Here is a 21,181-nt window from a genome sequence, read left to right as displayed (position 1 = left end):
CACTTCCTATACTCAAACATCTCCACCATCATTATGGGTGACTTCAATATCCCCATTGACTGTCCACAATCGCCTCATACCTCCAGACTACTCTCTTTAACCTCCTCTCTTGGCCTCTCCCAATGGACTGACTTCTCTACTCATCAGGAAGGCCAATGCCTTGATCTTGTATTTACCAGACTATGCTCAGTTTCTGATTTCACTAATTCTCCTTTCCCTCTCTCAGATCACAACCTTATCACCTGCACACTCTCCTCCATTACATCAACCTCCAGGTCATTGAAATCACCCAAACCTCCTAAAATCCGTAGAAATATTAATGCTATTAACTTTCAACAACTATCTACCTCTCTACAACAACGACTCTCACCAATTTCTGCATTCACTTCTCCTAACACTGCTGCATCACACCTAAACCAGATTCTAGAAAAAGCCCTTGATAAAGTAGCTCCAGCTACCCATCACACACCACGTAGACTTAGACGTCAACCGTGGCATTCTAACTTAACAAGGCATCTACAAAAACTCTCACGTAAAGTAGAACGTCAGTGGCAAAAGTCTTGTACTCCAAGTGACTTCCTCACATATAAGACTATCTACAACTCTTATCGTGCTGCTCTGGACGCTGCCAAACAAACATATTTCCAATCTCTTATCTCTGCTTAAGCCTCTAACCCCAAGCAACGTTTTAATACATTTAAACTGCTTCTTACCCATCCCTCACCCAACCCACCTGCTACTATCTGTGCGCATGATCTTGCTTCCTATTAAAAGGACAAAATTGATAAGATCCGAAATGAAATGGTATGCTCTTCCTCAGCTAGTGACCTGCTCAATTCCCTACCTGAACCCTCTGGCTCATTCTCTTCATTTGACCTCACAAACGAAGATGAAGTATCTACACTCTTCTCATGCTCCTACTCTATTATCTCTTGTCTAGATCCTATACCATCACAAATCAGTAAAGCTCTGTCTCCTGTGCTCATCCCAACCCTAACTAAAATCTGCAATTTGTCTCTCTCTACTGGCATCTTTCCATCACTGTTCAAGCATGCAGTGATTACTCCTATTCTGAAAAACCAAAATTCTGACCCCAGCACTCTCTCAAATTACCGTTCTATCTCCCAGCTCCCTTGCCTCTCCAAACTACTTGAGAGACTTGTCTACACCCGCCTCACACACTTTTTAAACTCACACGACTTATTGGACCCACTTCAGTCCAGCTTTCGTTCCCAACACTCCACAGAGACATCACTGGCTAAGGTAGTAAATGATCTTGTCACTGCCAAGGCTAAAGGCCATTACTCACTTCTAATTCTTCTAGATCTCTCTGCTACTTTTGACACTGTTGACCACTCTCTCCTCATACAAACACTACAATCCCTAGGTCTTAAGGACACAGCTCTTTCTTGGTTCTCTTCCTACCTATCTGATCGCTCTTTTACTGTTCGTTTTTGTGACTCTGCCTCCTCTTCGCTACCTCTATCAGTTGGAGCACCGCAAGGCTCTATCTTAGGTCCTTTGTTATTCTCAATCTATAACACCTCTCTTGGCAAACTAATCCGCTCTTTTGGATTTCAGTACCATTTGCATGCAGATGATACTCAAATCTACCTATCCTTCCCAGATTTATCACCATCTGTATTGGTCTGTGTCACTGAATGTCTTTCTGCCATTTCATCTTTGATGTCATCTCGCCACCTGAAACTTAATATTTCTAAAACAGAATTAATTATATTTCCAACGGCCAAGAACAGTTACCAACCTGATCTCTTGATCACATTTGATAACTCAACAATCCATCCTGCTCCACAAGCTCGCTGCTTTGGTGTCATCCTTGACTTGAACTGACCTTTGTTCCCCACATTCAATCTGTCTCAAAATCATGTTACATACATCTAAAAAACATATCCAAAATTCGACAATATCTAACACAAAACACTGCAAAAACTCTAATCCATGAACTCATTATTTCCCGCATTGACTATTGTAATAGTCTCCTTACTGATCTTCCCAAAAATAGGCTATTGCCACTACAATCCATTATTAATGCAGCTGCAAGGCTTATCTTCCTTGCCAAACGTTCATCGTCTGCTGCCCCGCTCTGGCAGTGCCTCCATTGGTTGCCGGTATTGTACCGTATTCATACAAAATACTTTTACTTACAAATTATGCCATTAACCAAACCACACATCACTCATCTCAATAAATCTCCCAACCCGACCTCTCAGCTGCACAAGATCTGCGTCTCTCATCCCCACGCATTACTTGCTCCCATTCACGGTTACAGGACTTTCTTTGGGCAGCACCCACTCTATGGAATGCCTTACCACGCACAATAAGACTTAGATCTAGTCTCCAATCCTTCAAGCGTTCCCTGAAAACTCACCTCTTCAGGCAAGCTTATCAGATTCCAGAGTGCCCACATAACCTTCATAGCTTCCATGTCTAATTACATCCCCTTTCACAGTCCACACATAACCTCACACACTGTCTTTCTTTCACATCATCCTGACATTTGGCTGACATTCCTGTGTGACTGGATCATGCAGCCCACCAAGAAACTCTGCCGTCTGGCTGGACCAAATTGCAATATATAGCACCTATCCTTGTGTATCAATGCCTATTTCCCTATAGATTGTAAGCTTGCGAGCAGGGCCTTCCTACCTATATATCTGTCTGTTATTACCCAGTTTTGTTCTAGTAATGTTCCAATTGTAAAGCGCAACGGAATATGTTGTGCTATATACCGTGTTTCCCCGATAAAAATACCTACCCTGAAAATAAGCCCTACCCTTACTTTTGAAAAACGGTCCAAAATAAGCCCTACCCCGAAAATAAGCCCTAACAAAAACAAAATAATGGTAAGTAAAGAATTGTAAAGCAGGACTGAGGCCATGATGGGGATAAAAGCAGGACTGAGGGCCTGATTCAGAGCCGCTCGTAAGCGTCCGCTCGTTCGCTCCGAGCGATGTTCGCACAACTGCGCATGCGTATGGGTTGTAATACGCATGCGCGAATCAGTCATTGCGGTCGGAAATTGTGTGCTCGCAAAATAGCGAATGCCTGCTAATTTGAGTGACAGAATGAGGCGTTTGTGGGTGGTAACAGGGGAAGGTGCTTGAAAACGGGGAGTGGAGATCCGAACGCAGGCGTGCCAAAAGGTCAAAACGGGCGTTTTAAGGGTGTGCATAATTAACAAAGCAGCGTCATCGACCAGTTGGTTGTTTCTTAGCCTGAACTGTTCGCATGATTGCGGTAGGAAAATCCTACCACAAGCACTGCGAGCAGTTCAGACGCCTTTCGATGTACTCGATTAATCTAATGAATAGCGGAGATGACGTAGGATGCGAGCGGCCAGGGGGCCTCTTTACAAAATAGCGAGCGCATATTTAGTTCGCTCACTCATAGAGGCGTCAACAGACCGCAAAGAGCGAGCGCTCAATTTAAATAGCCGGCCCCTTTTTCTGAACAACCGTTCGCAAATAGCGTCCGGCTCTGAATCAGGCCCTGAGTGCATGATGCTGTCAATGTTAATTAAAATAAGCCCTACCCCGAAAATAAGCCCTATGGAGTTTTTTTGACCAAAAAAAAAAAAATAAGACAGTGTCTTATTATCGGGGAAACATGGTAAGAAACTGATAATAAATAAATAAATAATCCTGATCTATTATTCATTTTATATATCCTGAGATGTCGATATAACACAGGCTGGTAAATTGTAAATCAGATGTGTACATAACAGTATAGACAGAACTATTATTTTTATATTATTACAATGATAACTTCTACAGCATCATACTGTAGTTCATATAAATGGATTACATCCTGCTTTAATTAACCAAATATTGTTAAAACATAAATAATTGATTTGCTTGCACTTTATTACATCTGTTTTTATTAATTATTATTAATTAGTGTTCTAGTGTATAACATAGGGGGAAGATGTATCGAACCTTGGAGAGAGAAAGTGGAGAGGGATAAAGTACCAACCAATCAGCTCCTAACTGTAACTTTACAGGCTGTGTTTGAAAGGAAAGATTAGGAGCTAATTGGTTGGTACTTTATCTCTCTCCAAGCTGTGATACATCTTCCCCATAGTCCCTGATCCAGTACTATATCAACAAGGACCCCTTCTGTCCACAATATCTGCATAAACACAAATTTAATTTAATTACAACATGAACTCCATGGATTTTTGTTACATTTTGCTGGAGATCCTGGGAGATTGACTCTTCTCTATGCTCTTTTGAAGCCATCTATAAAGAGTTCACACAATCTTCAAAATCTAGACAGCACTGTGATGAACTGTCAGATTCTTAGTGAATCTGGCTACAGTACTTCACAGTCTCACGGAGGCTGCTTGCCTTTATACTGCAGAAGCTGTATTAAAAGACTAATCCGCACTGTTCCAAAGAGAAAACTAACCACTTCAATGTCACAGAAAACGGCAATCAATTAGCCCTCGACCTTCAAAAGATACTTCGGGCCAAATGTAATAGGGTGAGAGTTTAGAAAATGTGAGAGTTTAGCAGTAATCTCTCACATTGGTTGAGTTTGTTCTTCAAAATGGGAAAACATCTGAATGAGATTTTAAATTGTGAGAGTTTTTTAAGTCTAAAAAAACATGCAAGTTCGCTCTGTTACTTTGTTTTTGGACTCTATTACATTGGCAAAGTTTAAAAAGTGTCAGAAACTCTCACTTTTCTAAACTCTCACCCTATTACATTTGGCCCTTCATCTTTAAATAATATGTGTTCAAAAATTATGTAATTTCTTCTTTATAGTGAGATTTGTATCTTTCTAAATGGCAGTCTGTGGGGGAGGGGGTGCAGTGATTTTACAGCTCTATATCCTACCATCATGCACTATATGCATAACAGTATCGCTGAACAGTATTATTTCACCCCCTGCAACATCAGGTGTGTCATATTGGTGTGACTTGTGTATCAACCGTGTGATATCAATGAGACCTGTGTATAGTGGTCAGTGTGTATGAGGTGTGTGATATCAGTTTGACCTGTGTATGGTGATCAGTGTATATCAAGTGTGTGATAATGGTGTGACATGTGTATAATGATCAGTGTGTACCAGATGTGTGATATTGGTGTAACCTGTACATAGTGATCAGTGAGCATTAGGTGTATGATATCGGTTTGCCTATGTACAGTGATCAGTGTGTCTACTATCAGTGTGACCTATGTATTTAGTGCTCACTGTATGTCAGGTGTATGATTTGGAAGGACCTGTGTATAGTGATCATCGTATATCAGATGTGCAATTTTGGAGGGACCTGTGTACAGTGATCAGTGTGTAAAAGGTGTATCCGGTGTGTATTGACGCATCAAAATATCTTGTTCAGAGCGTCATGGGCGTCTTTATCCGGAATCAGTATGTAATACCGCCGGCCGCATGCCGGAAGCCCGTCAAGGGTGAAGAAACCCGAAGCTAAAAAGGTAAGTAATACTAACCCTATTCTACCCCTACCCTCCCTTAGGGGTGCCTAACCCTAACCTCCCCCCCTATTGCCTAACCCTAACCCCCCATAAGTACCTAAACCTAACCCCCACTTCCCCGCAGCCTAAACCTAAGTCTCTCGAGGGGGTGCCTAATCCTAACCTCCCCCCGGGGTTGCCTAACCCTGGCCCCCCCCATTCCCTAGCCTACCCCTAACCCTCCGAGCGGGTGTGCCTAACCCTAAGTGCCCCCCGGGAGTCTCTAACCTAAACCGAGGCTGTCCGCGCCCGGTTTACCTTTTATCGGTATGCCGGGTGTCTGGCTCCCGGCGTACGTCTAATGACAGGCGTCAGGATTTCGACGCCTGTCATGAGTACCTTGCTGGGATTTGACAGTCGGGAAGCCGGCGGTCGGCATTGCGACCATCGGCTTCCTGACTGCATCCCCTTTATCCAGCTCTGATGGCAAAGCATCAGACAAAAACTCAGTACCAGTAAGGACTTAGCACCTGATTCAGAGTTAGGAATAGAGTAAGAAGAGCTAGTAACTGTGCATCTTGGTAAAACCATGCTGCACTACAGGTGGGGCAGATGTACAATGTGCAGAGAGATTTAGATTTGAGAGGGGTGTGTATAAATAAAGTTGTTTAGCATTTGTGGGCTACATGCAAAAGCAGTCAGCATTTACCCTGCATGCAAAAACATGTATGTATTTGTACTAGGGATGTGCAGGCTCGGATAGGTTCGAGTTTGCACGTTGAGTTCGGATTTTTCCCTCCAAAAAAACGGAACTCAGAAAGAGGCTAAACGTCATCTTACATGGACGAACATCATCATTCCTGGACAAAAGTCCAGGAATGATGATGTTCGTCCATGTAAGATGACGTTTAGCCTCTTTCTGAGTTCAGTTTTTTTGGAGGGAAAAATCTGAACTCAACGTGCAAACTTGAACCTATCCGAGCCTGCACATCCCTAATTTGCACCCCTTGCATTGCAACATGGCTAGTACAGGTGCACAGTTACATGCTCTATCTTACTCTATTCTCAAATCTGAATCAGGCCCTTAGTGCGCTGTCAGATTAGGAGCTGTGACAGGGGTTGTCAGCCCCCTAGCCTAGGCTAACAGAAAATAGAATTAAAGATATAGAGACAGCGCTTGAATATATAATTAAAGACATTGAATATCGGACAGCTTAAGAGTAAATATTGGACAGCTTAAGAGTAAAGAGTACACATTTATTACATAAGCTAATAAAAACTATATATATATCTCTAAAAGAGGTCAATAATATCAATTGTATCCAAATAAACTATTTTGATAATATGTTTTATTATTGGACCAATAATCATAGGTAAGTCCGTGAACGGTGATGTTAACAGGAGATGGGATTGTGTACTTATTATTGTCCACTTTTAGGATTTCTATATTTTTTATTAGCCTATGAAATAAATGTGTATTCTTTACTCTTAAGCCGTCCAATATTCTATGTATTTATTATAAGTATATTATAAGTATATGATATACTCAAGCGCTGTCTCTACATATTTAAAAAACCCAGTACCCCTTGCCTTTGGACACTTTGATTATAGGTATTGCAGTAAGAACTGCTAGAGAAAATCTCTCAGATGTCTTCCGTCAGCCCCACCCCTGCCACTGACTTAAATCAGAGATTGGTCTATGAGGCAGCCTCGCCTTCATATTAGCGCAGCCCTTAGGCAGTGGGACGTGTATATCCTGATGTGACAGTATGGCAATGGATCCCTATGTGGAATACAGTCATCCCTATATGGAATACGTTGTCAATACTCAATGCAGCTTTAAGAAAAATTCATGACATGTCATCTGTTCAGACAATACCACCAAGTAAAGTATCTTTCTTAGGAGCCTCTGCCCTGCTATTTTTGCCATCTTTCCAGGAGCTCTGGCAGTTCTGTTATAATTAATTTTATTAACCACCTTTAAATGACGGAGGAGGCTTTGAGCAGGAAGACCAATCGCTCGATTGCAGCTTGTAATCAGTCCTCCTGCTCATATCCCCCTCGATTTTTGTCTGGAGCTGTGAGAAGAATGGAGGAGCTTTGGAAAAAAACTGTGTAGTCAATGCCCACAACTCTGGTTTGTTTGAGCGTGCACCTGAGGAACAATGATGATGTGTTTCACATATTACTGTGTATGCTGGGAAATAAGTTGCCTGTGATGGCAGAAAACACAAGGGTGGTGGGATGAAATATGCTGGGGGAGAAATATAAGAAAGGATCAATAGAGAGTAACTGAATACATACAAAGGGCCTGATCCTGAGGTGGGGGCAAAGCCAAAAAGCAAATAACTTTTCACCTGGTACAAACCATGTTGTAATACAAGGGGTGAAAATACATTTATTATGTTTTGCATGCAGGGTAAATACTGGCTGCTGTTGCATGCAGCCCACACATACAGGACAGCTTTATTATGCACTACAATTTAGATTGCAGTTTGGACACGCCCCTCCCAAATCTTAATCTTTTATATATCTTTGCGCTTTTTAAATCTGCCCCACCTGCTGTGCCACATGGTATTACCTAGGTGCACAGTTACTTACTCTTATTACTCCAAGCTCAGAATCAGCCCCAATGTAACAAATAAGATGGTATATAATTAGGTAGTAACAATACTACATGGAGATGACACTAAAAAAACTGACTGTATACATTCATATATATACAGTATATTCAAGATGGAATCCACTATAGTTGTAATTATAGAAAAATGTCCACACTAACCCCATATACTGATCAAGTATCAGAATATATGCCCCAAACGCTTTGCAATGTCTATACCATCTTCTGTCCTTCCTATGTCATCCCTTTATTCTGGCCCTATTCTTTCCTTTCCACAACACTTCACATATATAGAATAACATACATGTCCTGGAGATGCCTGACTACTGCCCAAGTTTCTGTCTTTAATTAAAATTGCTAAATCAATATCACTGAAATGTATTAAGTCATTGTGAAATGTAATATTGTATTGTTAATAATTCCTTACAAGTTTTTTTTTCTTTTACAAAAGTCAGTGTTATAGCCTAAATGTCCATAATCCATTACTAGTAATCTACTAGTAAGCAATTCCAAAATCACCAATTCACTAAGTGGAAGCACAGTACAGTACAGTGCAGTAAGTAGCAGAAAATAAGAAGTTTCCTTACTTGAGATAATCCACTACTCAGCCCTCCTGCTTTGTACGAGCCCGTCTCTGGGAAATCCTCCTCATTTTCATATAAATGTTCCTGAAACAAATGGAGAATGAGATCAGGGTCATGTTTAGACTTCACCTACTGTACCTGGTAGCAAATGCAGAACCTGAACATTCAGGTGATTCTGACAGGATGGGATAGATAGCTCTGTAGCTAATTAACAGCACACAATTATTCTTGCCATGTAATTACCATTTTATTAATTTTTTATTCAAGTATCACATAGAAAGCAGGGACTCATTTTGTATATTGAGCCTAGGTAGACTTCAAAAGCACAAAATTGATTTGTTCAATGCAAATTGTGTTCTACTTAATGATTTTTCTATTTGTGAAACATGTACTCCAAGCCGCAGCCATCACATACTTCAAGGGGAATCTCAGAAATATCCACAATGTACTTCACCCTAATTTAAAATAATAATTTACTATAATAGCAAACTCCCCCCCCCAAAAAAAAACAATACATAAATAAATATGCCACAAAAAAAAACAAGGGGATAGTCCTGAAATATTAATACCCCTTTTACACCAGAGCAAAAACCTGTGTTTTTGCTGGGTCTACCTGGGTTACAGCTCAGTGCAAAAGGGTCAGTGATAAATAACCCAGGTCAAGTGACCCGGCAATCCAAACCAGGTAGCTACCAGGGTCAGACCCAGGATGGACCTGGGTAATGATGCAGTGTAAACGGTGCAACCCGGGTTATCTGACCTGGGTCATGCCTAAAATTAGCTGATTGGTGGTTGTGGAGCAGTCACCTCCCACTTTTTATGACCGAACAAGTTTAGCAGGGCAGACCCAGGTTCAGTGTGAACGGGGCTGACCTGGGAATAACCCAGATCGATGGTGCTGTGTAAACGGTGACTTACCTGGGTTGGAAACATCTCTGAAAACCCAGGTCGGACCTGGGTTTTTGGTGTAAAAGAGGTATTACATACAAATCTTATGTTGCAGATCATAATCTGATTATTATTTGGTTATTATTATAAAAGGTAAGGTGTCTGCCTAATCAGGTCTGTTCAACTGTAGCATGAACAATTAAATACAGTTTGCATATGACCCCCAAGCTTGCGTGAAAAATATATTGCATCTAACCAGCCTTATTTAAGGAAAGATTTGTCATCTTAACGTACAAAAGCGAAATCACTGTAGAGACGAACAATTTAACTTGACACCTTGGTTATCTGAGCTCAACACGCACTGGGAACACGCACTGGAACTCATAGTGAAAACAACCTTCCTAGCTCTTGGCTCTCTTTACAGCTAATTTGCTAACACACTTTAACAGTGAATATCACAGTTTCCCCAACACTAGCAGACTGTGGAGACTAATAAGGCAAAGCTGTATCCTGCAGCTCTCTTAATGCTAATCAATAGTGTGAACATTTGGCTTTGGTTTATCTTGAGTGATGCAGGGCATTGCCCGTGGTAATCAGCTATGCTCCGGCTGATTTAAGAGTTGCAAAGGGTAATAGGATGGACTTTTTATCTGGGTAGAGAAACATGGACCATAAATTACACTGCAACAGACTTCTGTTTCTAAAGACTTCTTTATTTTAGCAATTGTCTTATTTACAACATTGTGATTTGTAATTAAAACCTTCTGTGTATCTTTAAGAAACAGCAAATTGTTGATAAATTGTTAGAAAATTTGGGCAGGTTATATTCATCCTATGTTCAACCTAAAATGTGTGCATCCACGACATTTTAGCTGATAAAAAAAAAGGATTAACTTAAAGATGGAATAAGCGGTGTGATGAGATGGCTGCTTTGAGTGTGCTTGCACTTTATCAGTCAGACAGAGGACCTCAATCAGAGTCGCTTGCAAGGGCCCGATGGTTTGCATACGCGAATGCGCACGCTTCATTCTGCGCATGTGCGAACTACTCTGTGCGATCGCAGGCTGCTTGCTCGCCCAGCAAAGACAGCCCAGTGCAATGAGTGACAGGAGAGGCCGTTTGTGGGTGGTAACAGGGGCAGGACACTAATAACGGGGGAGTGGAGGTGCGAACGCAGGCGTGCCTGAGTGTTTCAATGCCGTTTTAGAGGTGTGCATAATTAACAGGCAGCGTCATAGTACACATCACCTGCCTGTTTTTTACACTGAAGTCCTCGCAGTGCTTGCGGTAGGGTAAGGCAACCACAAGCGCTGCGATCGCCTCCGATTGTCCTCGATGTACCAATGTTTTAATACACTTCCTGGAGATGACGTGTGCTGGTGGGCGGCTCTGCCTGTGCGATTGGGCGTACGCTGGCCGCTCGCTAAGACATGGTGGGAGTGCTTATGTCTTGGCGAGTGATCACTTGCCGTGGCATCACTTTGACAAATTTGCATACGCTGGGGGTGAGCGATCGCATCTAGCGAGAGACTCTGAATGAGGTCCAGAGTACAGATGTGTCCTTATCCATCTTTGCTGCAGTCACACTAAAAAGCCCCTCTCAGAGCACCAGGTCCCGTGAGACTGACTCTGCTAGCGCCGGGGGTCTTTTTTCCGGAAATGTGTCTATGTCGTAATGTGATGTGACTAGGACGCACCAGAAACCTGTGCTGATTAATTTGATATGTGACATTTGTATATTTGTGTGCGACTGAGTCTCTGAATCTGTATACGAAGTGCTACAATGTAGTGGCCGCAGTTGCACACAGATATACAAGTGTCACATAGCAATGGAATCAGCACAGTCTGCTGGTGCATCCTAGTCGCATCGGCAAAAAAGACACTTGATGCTAGCAGAGTAGCACAAGACCTGGCAGCTCACTCATGCCAGGCAAGTCGCCCTGCGTGGCGTATTGAGGCTAGATGTACGAGGACACATCTGTATATTCACCATTATTCAGAGTCCATCTGAAACGTAATTTGTGATTTTTTTTCATAGAAATTGAGCTTTTTTGCTCTGCACATGCGTGAATTCTCACAAAGTGACTTGATGTTTTTCTACGACTAGACCACTGTAACAGGCATTTCGATGCAGGCAGTGGGTAGTGGGATTGCACGCAATAATAGTGGGCAGAATGGGCTTGGTGTGGGTGTGAATTTGTAAAGTGAGACTAAAATGGCCACGGAAAAGTCTCAAATGCAGCCTCCTGGTGGGGTCTGAGTAGTGTGTGCTCTGACCCTGGTGTGAATGTAAAGTTGATAATGATGATTGTGTGTGATTTACAGCAAATGCTGAAATCACACCCATTAATGCAAAACCCCCGAAGTTTGATGCATCAGTGTCTTAAAAGTGATTTTACACTGCATTACACACTTCTTTTACACAAATGAATAATCCTTCAGACTCAGGGCCTGATTCAGAATTGGGAATAGAGTAAGAAAAATCAAGTAACTGTGCATCTTGGTAATACCATGCTGCACTGCTGGTGAGGCAGATGTACAATGTGCAGAGAGATTTAGGGGTAAATTTACTAAAGGTCGATTTTGAGTGATTTGGCATTTGATTTGCATTCGATTTACATTTGATTTTGCATTTGGGTATTTACTAAAGGCTAATTTGAATGTAAAATCGAACTTATAACAAAATTTATTCTCAAATCCCAAACAAAATCGAATATTGGAAAAACATTGGTACTTTTACATAGACCAATGCACAAATACCTTATTTACTATGATTCGATTTGAATTCGAACACAAAATCGAACTTCAAATCGAACTTCAAATCCCCAAATGAATAGACCTGCTTCATGCTTTCAATTTCAGCATGAGCAGATCGGATTCACACAAAAACATGCATACATCAGTGAGTTGCATGAATGTATCTTACTGTAAAAAGCTTAGAAAGAGTTCAATTTAGAAAAAAAATTAAGTGGGGTCCCCCCCTAAAACAGAACAAGCCCTGGACTTTTCATAGCCAGTCCTGGTTGTGTAAGCACAGGGAAAAATAGTGCAGGGTTCCACTGTACTAAGCACAACCCGCACTGGGCTCTGATCCTGTCCTGGTTCTGGAATTACAGGGGAAAAAATGTGTAGGGTTCCCCTGTAAATCTCCAGAACCAGCTAAGGACCCTTTCTATCGGGGCGCTGATGCCACAGCCAGGGGAGCCCTTTCACCAGGCCCCCCAGCCGCAGCATCAGCCCTGACCGCTAGTCAGCCCAGGCCTGGGGAATGGGGGACCCACCCCGATAAAGGGGACACCCTCTCCAGGGCACCCCTGGCCTAGGCTGATAGCCCAGGACTATCCCGCCACCCCTAGGCGGTGGTTGGCGGGTTGATAGTGTAGGTGTAGTGTAAAAAAATAAGAGTATAAACATTGTCTTTACAGTAGAACTGCAGGTCCCAGCAAGCCTCCCTCACATGCTGGTACTTGGATAACCTCAAGTACCAGTATACGGGGCATCAAGGGCCCGCTGGTACCTGTAGTTCACCTGTAAAGAAATGTTTAAATAAACACAAGACACACACCGTGAAATTAAAGTTTTAATACATACATACACACTCACAAATACTCACCTACATTACCTGGAGTGATCCTATTCTCCCTGTAGGCATCCATGGTCTTCTTAAAATAAAAAAACGATTAAACACGAACCACGATGGTTACCTCCCAAATGAAGCGCTCAGACGCGCTTCTGCCTTTGTAGAGCTGTATCTGAGCATTCACTGGCTGAGAGAGGTCAGCCCCTGTCTCTCTCATTGAACGGCTCCCTCCATTGAAGTCAATGGTGGGAACTGCAAAATAAACTTTAGTTACCCTGCGGCTCTCCATTGACTTCAATGGAGGGAGCTGTTCATTGGCTGAGAGAGGCGGGGGCTGACGTCTCTCAGCCAATGAACGCTCAGATACGGCTCTACGAAGGCTAGAGCCGCGTCTGAGTTCTTCATTCGGGAGCTAACAACCATCGTGGTTGTTATCTGTTGCGTGACTCAGGTTTATTCATTTTTTTATTTTACAAAGTCCCAGGATGCCTACTTTGGATCGAAGAGGACCGATCCACACATAGGAGAAGGTGAGTATGTTTTTTTAACACAGGTACCGTATGGATATTCTACTGGAGAAGGGGACCGATGCTACAGGGATACATAGGTGAGTATGAGTACATGTGTGAGTGCATGTATGTTTAATAAACTTATACTGTGTATGGTGTGTGTGTCCTGTGTTTTTTTAATATTGCTTTTGCAGTGGAACTACATGTACCAGCAGGCCCGTAATGCCCCGAATGCTGGTATTTGTGGTTCTCCAAGTACCAGCATGCGGGGGAGTCTTGCTGGGATCTGCAGTTCCACAGCAAAAGACAATATTTAATACTATTTAAAATGCACAACACCTACACTATGAACCCGCCACCCACCACCCAGGGTTGGCAGGCTATCAGCCTAGGCCAGGGGTGCCCTGGAGAGGGGGACCCCTTTTATGGGGGGGTCCCAAACTCCCCAGAGATCCCTGGCCTTGGCTGCTCATTTAACTCTTTCTAAGCTTGTTACAGTAAGATACATGCATGCATCTCACTGATGTATGCATGTATCTGTGTGAAAACAAACTGCTCATGCTGAAAGTGAAAGCATGAAGCAGTTCTATTCAGTCAGGGGACTGCAGTTCCATTTGAAGTGGGATTTGCTGTTCGATTTGCACATGAACATTCCAAATTGAACAGCAAATCACTGTTCAAAACCGAACCAAATCGAACTCGATTTAGAAAATGCTTCTAAAATCGAATTTTAGTAATGAGGGATTTGAAGAAGGATTTGAACTTTCGATTTGAAATTAACTAAATCGAACATCAAATCGAAAGTACAAACGAACTTGGATAAATATACTCCTTAGATTTGGGAGAGGTGTGTCCAAACCGAAATCAAAATTGCAGTGTAAAAATAAAGCTGTCCAGCATGTGTGAGCTACAGGCAAAAGCAGCCAGTATTTACCATGCATGCTTAAAAATGTATGTATTTGCACCCCTTGCATTGCAGCATAGGGCCTGATTCAGAGCTAAACGCTATTCCGTTGTTCATGCAGTTGAGCAATTATCAGCGGTCTACACATGTAACCCAGCCACATTGCACACGGGCAGCGAATGAATTGCGATCACGCATGCTGTGAGGATTCATTCGCAATTTATCAACTGAAAGAGACCGTTATGTTGGTGGTTACAGGGAGTTCCGGCGAAAACGCGGACGTGTCGGGGCTGTTTCTTGGGTCTGTACAAGCCAGTGTCTGCAATCGTGCAATCACAGAACAAACCTCCAGCGTCTCAATTACCACAGCTATTCTGCGTGACCACCTACTTACTCGAGCCGTCAATGTTGTGAAGATCTGTGTTCAATGCTGCGTTTCTGTAAGCAGTTGCGGGCAGCTACGAGGGCCCCGGTGGGCGTCTCAATACAAAATCTGCCATCCGTTGCATGAGCATATTTTAACTGCTGCGATCCGTGAGAGTATGCAATTCATATGCATTACCGTGCACCTCTGAATCAGGCCCATAGTTTGTCCACGTACTTGCTCTATCTTACTCTGTTCCCAAATTTGAATCAGGCCCACAATTTGGGAAGGGGAAACCTGCACATATCTAAACTTACATTTGCGCCTGCTTTGCTGAAGATTCCAGATGCACCAATCCAATTGGGTCATTATCTGTTCTATCCGGCCAGTAACTGTAAAGCGTTTCCTCTGTGTACTGCGATTTATAGCATTCTACTAATACTTGCTCGCCTCTAGTCCATGTTTATCTCACCCCTGGTACAACAAGGGAAGCGTGTGGCAGCTCGAAGTTGGAGAATGCGAGTCACTCTTAATACCCTAGGTTGCAAAATTGCAAATGGGTTTGCAATACTCTAAGTGACTGTCTCTTAATAAGGTTCTATGTGACTATGGCACACTGTTATGGCCCAAACTGATGGTAAATACACATACATTAGAGTGCATTATTTGACATTGCTGATAGAAAAAAAAAGAAAATACACTACAGGACATCTCACGGATATTGAGTATGAATAGAAAATAAATCAGCTCTGTGAAAAGTGATGAATACTAGATTATTTTCATTTTATATGACTAATTGACTTTGTTGCATTTTACTTATTATTTAACTCACCAAGTCAGAGTTCAATCCTCCTGGAACAGATCTGCTTCTTATACTTCCTGTTTCCTCATATTCCTCTGGGGAATGGATACTCAGGTCCAATTCTGATTGGCTGCGATCTTAAAAATATGCGTAAATATAGATCATAAACTAATGATATGTGGGACAGTTGAAGCTTTGAAGTTTGCATAGGCTTATTGAAGAGTACAAAACGGCATACAGATGTGTTCTTATACACTGAGTGTCTTTGTGCCATATATTCTGCGAGATTCTCGGTGCTACTGAGATGCTCTGAGACGAGTGACAAATCATATTTTTATTTAGTCGTACCGCAGATTGTGAGAAAAGCTGCTCACATTGTACCTGAGATGATGTGCTGTGACTTTGATCGCACAGGAATTAGTATATCACACAAAACACAGTCACAAATGATGCACAACGGCACGTGACGTGAGGAAAAGCTGCAAGTGCTCGCATCTGAGAACTGTGTATATAGATTTGGTCACACACAGGTGTAAAAATGTCACACAGCCAGTGGTCAGCGTTCTATCAGTCCAATGGAACGCACATTTTGAGGGAAAAAGATGCATGGCTGAGCCTCAGGGGACCTGTTGTGCCGAGAGGGGCAAATACGGCACAACATAAGCCACAGTGCATGAGGAAACATCTGTATACACTGCAACTCCATAGTGATGGAAATGAGTACTGCAAAATCAACTACATATTTGCAAAACATGAAATGTGATAAATATTGAGATTTAAATCAAGTTGGATGCTTTGTTTTTCAATTAGAGGTGTGTTTCACAAGACAGTATTCACACATCGCAAGCTTCACTTTGCTATTCTTCTTCCAGCAACCCACCCGCATATCACTGCCTTTATCCTTCCAGTAACCCCTCCTCACATCACTGCCTTCATCCTTCCAATAACCCCTCCTCACCTCACAGCCTTTATCCTTCCAATAACCCCTCCTCACCTCACAGCCTTTATCCTTCCAATAACAACTCCTCACATCACAGCCTTTATCCTTCCAATAACCCCTCCTCACATCACAGCCTTTATCCTTCCAATAACCCCTCCTCACATCACAGCCTTTATCCTTCCAGTAACCCTCCTCACATCACAGCCTTTATCCTTCCAGTAACCCCTCCTCACATCACAGCCTGTATCCTTCCAGTAACCCCTCCTCACACCACAGCCTTTATCCTTCCAATAACCCCTCCTCACATCACAGCCTTTATCCTTCCAATAACCCCTCCTCATATCACAGCCTTTATCCTTCCAATAACCCCTCCTCACATCACAACCTTTATCCTTCCAGTAACCCCTCCTCACACCACAGCCTTTATCCTTCCAATAACCCCTCCTCACATCACAGCCTTTATCCTTCCAATAACCCCTCCTCATATCACAGCCTTTATCCTTCCAATAACCCCTCCTCACATTACAGCCTTTATCCTTCCAATAACCCCTCCTCACATCACAGCCTTTATCCTTCCAATAACCCCTCCTCATATCACAGCCTTTATCCTTCCAATAACCCCTCCTCACATTACAGCCTTTATCCTTCCAATAACCCCTCCTCACATCACTGCCTTCATCCTTCCAATAACCCCTCCTCACCTCACAGCCTTTATCCTTTCAATAACCCCTCCTCACATCACAGCCTTTATCTTTCCAATAACCCCTCCTCACATCACAGCCTTTATCTTTCCAATAACCAATCCTCACATCACAGCCTTTATCCTTCCAGTAACCCCTCCTCACATCACAGCCTGTATCCTTCCAGTAACCCCTCCTCACACCACAGCCTTTATCCTTCCAATAACCCCTCCTCACATCACATACTTTATCCTTCCAGTAACCCCTCCTCACATCACAGCCTTTATCCTTCCAATAACCCCTCCTCATATCACAGCCTTTATCCTTCCAATAACCCCTCCTCACATCACAGCCTTTATCCTTCCAATAACCCCTCCTCATATCACAGCCTTTATCCTTCCAATAACCCCTCCTCACATTACAGCCTTTATCCTTCCAATAACCCCTCCTCACATCACAGCCTTTATCCTTCCAATAACCCCTCCTCATATCACAGCCTTTATCCTTCCAATAACCCCTCCTCACATTACAGCCTGTTTCCTTCCAGTAATCCCTCCTCACATCACAGCCTTTATCCTTCCAATAACCCCTCATCACATTACAGCCTTTATCCTTCCAGTAACCCCTCCTCACATCACAACCTTTATCCTTCCAATAACCCCTCCTCACATTACAGCCTTTATCCTTCCAATAACCCCTCCTCACATCACAGCCTTTATCCTTCCAATAACCCCGCCTCACATCACAGCCTTTATCCTTCCAATAACCCCTCCTCACATCACAACCTTTATCCTTCCAATAACCCCTCCTCACATCACAGCCTTTATCCTTCCAATAACCCCTCCTCACCTCACAACCTTTATCCTTCCAATAACCCCTCCTCACATTACAGCCTTTATCCTTCCAGTAACCCCTCCTCACATCACAACCTTTATCCTTCCAATAACCCCTCCTCACATTACAGCCTTTATCCTTCCAATAACCCCTCCTCACATCACAGCCTTTATCCTTCCAATAACCCCTCCTCACATCACAGCCTTTATCCTTCCAATAACGCTTCCTCCTCACATCACAGGCTTTATCCTTCCAGTAACCCCTCCTCACATCACAGCCTTTATCCTTCCAATAACCCCTCCTCACATCACAGCCTTTATCCCTCCAATAACCCCTCCTATACTGCCCTTATATTTCTAGTAACACCTCCTCACATCACTGCACGTATCCTTCCAGTAACCCCTCTTCACATCACTGCACTTATCCTTCCAGTAACCCCTCCTCACATCACAGCCCTTCCAGTGACCCCTCCTCACATCACTACCCTTATCCTTCCAGTAACCCCTCCTCACATCACAGCCCTTCCAGTGACTCCTCCTCATATCACTACCCTTATCCTTCCAGTGACCCCTCCTCATATCACTACCATTATCCTTCCAGTAACCCCTCCTCACATGACAGCCCTTCCAGTGACCCCTCCTCATATCACTATCCTTATCCTTCCAGTGACCACTCCTCATATCACTACCCTTATCCTTCCAGTAACTTTTTCTTACATAACAGCCCTTCCAGTAACCCCTCCTCACATCACTACCCTTATCCTTCCAGTAACTTTTTCTTACATCACAGCCCTTCCAGTAATCCCTCCTCACATCACAGCCTTTATCCTTCCAATAACCTCTCCTCACATTACAGCCTTTATCCTTCCAGTAACCCCTCCTCACATCACAACCTTTATCCTTCCAATAACCCCTCCTCACATTACAGCCTTTATCCTTCCAATAACCCCTCCTCACATCACAGCCTTTATCCTTCCAATAACCCCTCCTCACATCACAGCCTTTATCCTTCCAATAACCCCTCCTCACATCACAACCTTTATCCTTCCAATAACCCCTCCTCACATCACAACCTTTATCCTTCCAATAACCCCTCCTCACCTCACAGCCTTTATCCTTCCAATAACCCCTCCTCACATTACAGCCTTTATCCTTCCTGTAATGAATCCTCACATCACAGGCTTTATCCTTCCAGTAACCCCTCCTCACATCACAGCCTTTATCCTTCCAATAACCCCTCCTCACATCACAGCCTTTATCCCTCCAATAACCCCTCCTATACTGCCCTTATATTTCTAGTAACACCTCCTCACATCACTGCACGTATCCTTCCAGTAACCCCTCTTCACATCACTGCACTTATCCTTCCAGTAACCCCTCCTCACATCACAGCCCTTCCAGTGACCCCTCCTCACATCACTACCCTTATCCTTCCAGTAACCCCTCCTCACATCACAGCCCTTCCAGTGACTCCTCCTCATATCACTACCGTTATCCTTCCAGTGACCCCTCCTCATATCACTACCATTATCCTTCCAGTAACCGCTCCTCACATGACAGCCCTTCCAGTGACCCCTCCTCATATCACTATCCTTATCCTTCCAGTGACCCCTCCTCATATCACTGCCCTTATCCTTCCAGTCACTTTTTCTTACATAACAGCCCTTCCAGTAACCCCTCCTCACATCACTACCCTTATCCTTCCAGTAACTTTTTCTTACATCACAGCCCTTCCAGTAACCCCTCCTCATATCACTATCTTTATCCTTCCAGTAACCCCTCCTCACATCACAGCCCTTCGAGTAACCCCTCCTCATATCACTACCCTTATCCTTCCAGTAACCTCTCCTCACATCACAGCCCTTCCAGTAACCCCTCCTCATATCACTGACCTTATCCTTCTAGTGAACCCTATACACAGATTCTGACACTGATCCTGCAATATGCTGCTATCTCCTTACTAAAGGTACCCAAACACACACATTTTTTCTTTCGTCTGCTTCCTCATTTGCTATTAATCTTAAAATTATATCTGAGTATGTGCATACAATGACTGCACAACCTGACTATATATATGATGGGAGGTGCTACCTGATGAGACTAATTGCAGGCATAGAAACAGACAAATCCCAGGTGCACAACTCCAAATTATTAATAATATATAAATGCAATAAAATTTTGCAATCAATAGAGGTTTTTATCATAATCATGGCCAAGGTTATGGGCCTACCCACCATATCCAGATAACCTCTTACGGGTAGGTCCCTAACATACTAGGGTTCAAATCCAGAGTGCAGGACCCCCCAAACCGGCCCAGCCAAGCTGCCCCAGGGCACCACCATAGTAAGAAAAGTGCAGTGTAAAGAGATAGTTAGGAGCAGCTGCATATAAAGAATGAAAATAAAAAAGTGAAGTACATATATATTAAACACACAGTGAAGGGTTAAAATGTGTTATAAAGAAAAATGTGTTATAATGCGGTGCCCTGAGACAGATCAACCAACGCAATCTAGGGGGACCCACGCCCCAAAAATGAACCAAAGTTGCACTACAGTATATAACTTGTAGGACTTATCTAGAATTGTGCCTAGTACAGTGTGCATATACATTACCATACTCCATGCTTTTAAACCAATAAGGAAGGGTGCTAGTCCAGAATGAGGGTGTCTCCTTTTCCTCAGAAGTGCAATAAAGCACATTAAATGGAGTATATGGCAAAGATTTCTGGAATGCACAACCTGACTATATATATATGATGGGAGGTGTTACCTGATGAGACTAATTGCAGGCACAGAAACAGACAAATCCCAGGTGCACAACTCCAAATTATTAATAATATATATAAATGCAATAAAATTTTGCAATCAATAGAGGTTTTTAGCATAATCATGGCCAAGGTTATGGGCCTACCCACCATATCCAGGTAACCTCTTACGGGTAGGTCCCTAACATGCTAGGGTTCAAATCCAGAGCGCAGGACCCCCCAAAACCGGCCCAGCCAAGCTGCCCCAGGGCACCACTATAGTAAGAAAAGTGCAGTGT

General features: G+C 43.0%; 1 protein-coding gene across 6 annotated transcripts in view; it reads right to left on the bottom strand.

The window, feature by feature from the left end:
* The window catches only part of SYTL5 (synaptotagmin like 5), a 297,226-nt gene that overhangs the window by 82,499 nt on the left and 193,546 nt on the right, over window positions 1-21,181 (bottom strand). For all 6 annotated transcript variants that reach the window (XM_088451681.1, XM_088451679.1, XM_088451682.1 and 3 more), the window contains 2 exons: window positions 15,717-15,823; window positions 8,643-8,723 (listed from right to left, as the gene is read on the bottom strand). In XM_088451681.1, coding sequence (XP_088307807.1) covers window positions 8,643-8,723; window positions 15,717-15,823 — 188 coding nt within the window. The remainder of the gene's footprint in view (window positions 1-8,642; window positions 8,724-15,716; window positions 15,824-21,181) is intronic.

The sequence above is a fragment of the Taudactylus pleione genome, unplaced genomic scaffold (assembly GCF_031769625.1).
Source record: "Taudactylus pleione unplaced genomic scaffold, aTauple2 ptg000026l, whole genome shotgun sequence".
Classification (NCBI taxonomy): domain Eukaryota; kingdom Metazoa; phylum Chordata; class Amphibia; order Anura; family Myobatrachidae; genus Taudactylus; species Taudactylus pleione.
This window is presented reverse-complemented; position numbering and strand designations above follow the sequence as displayed.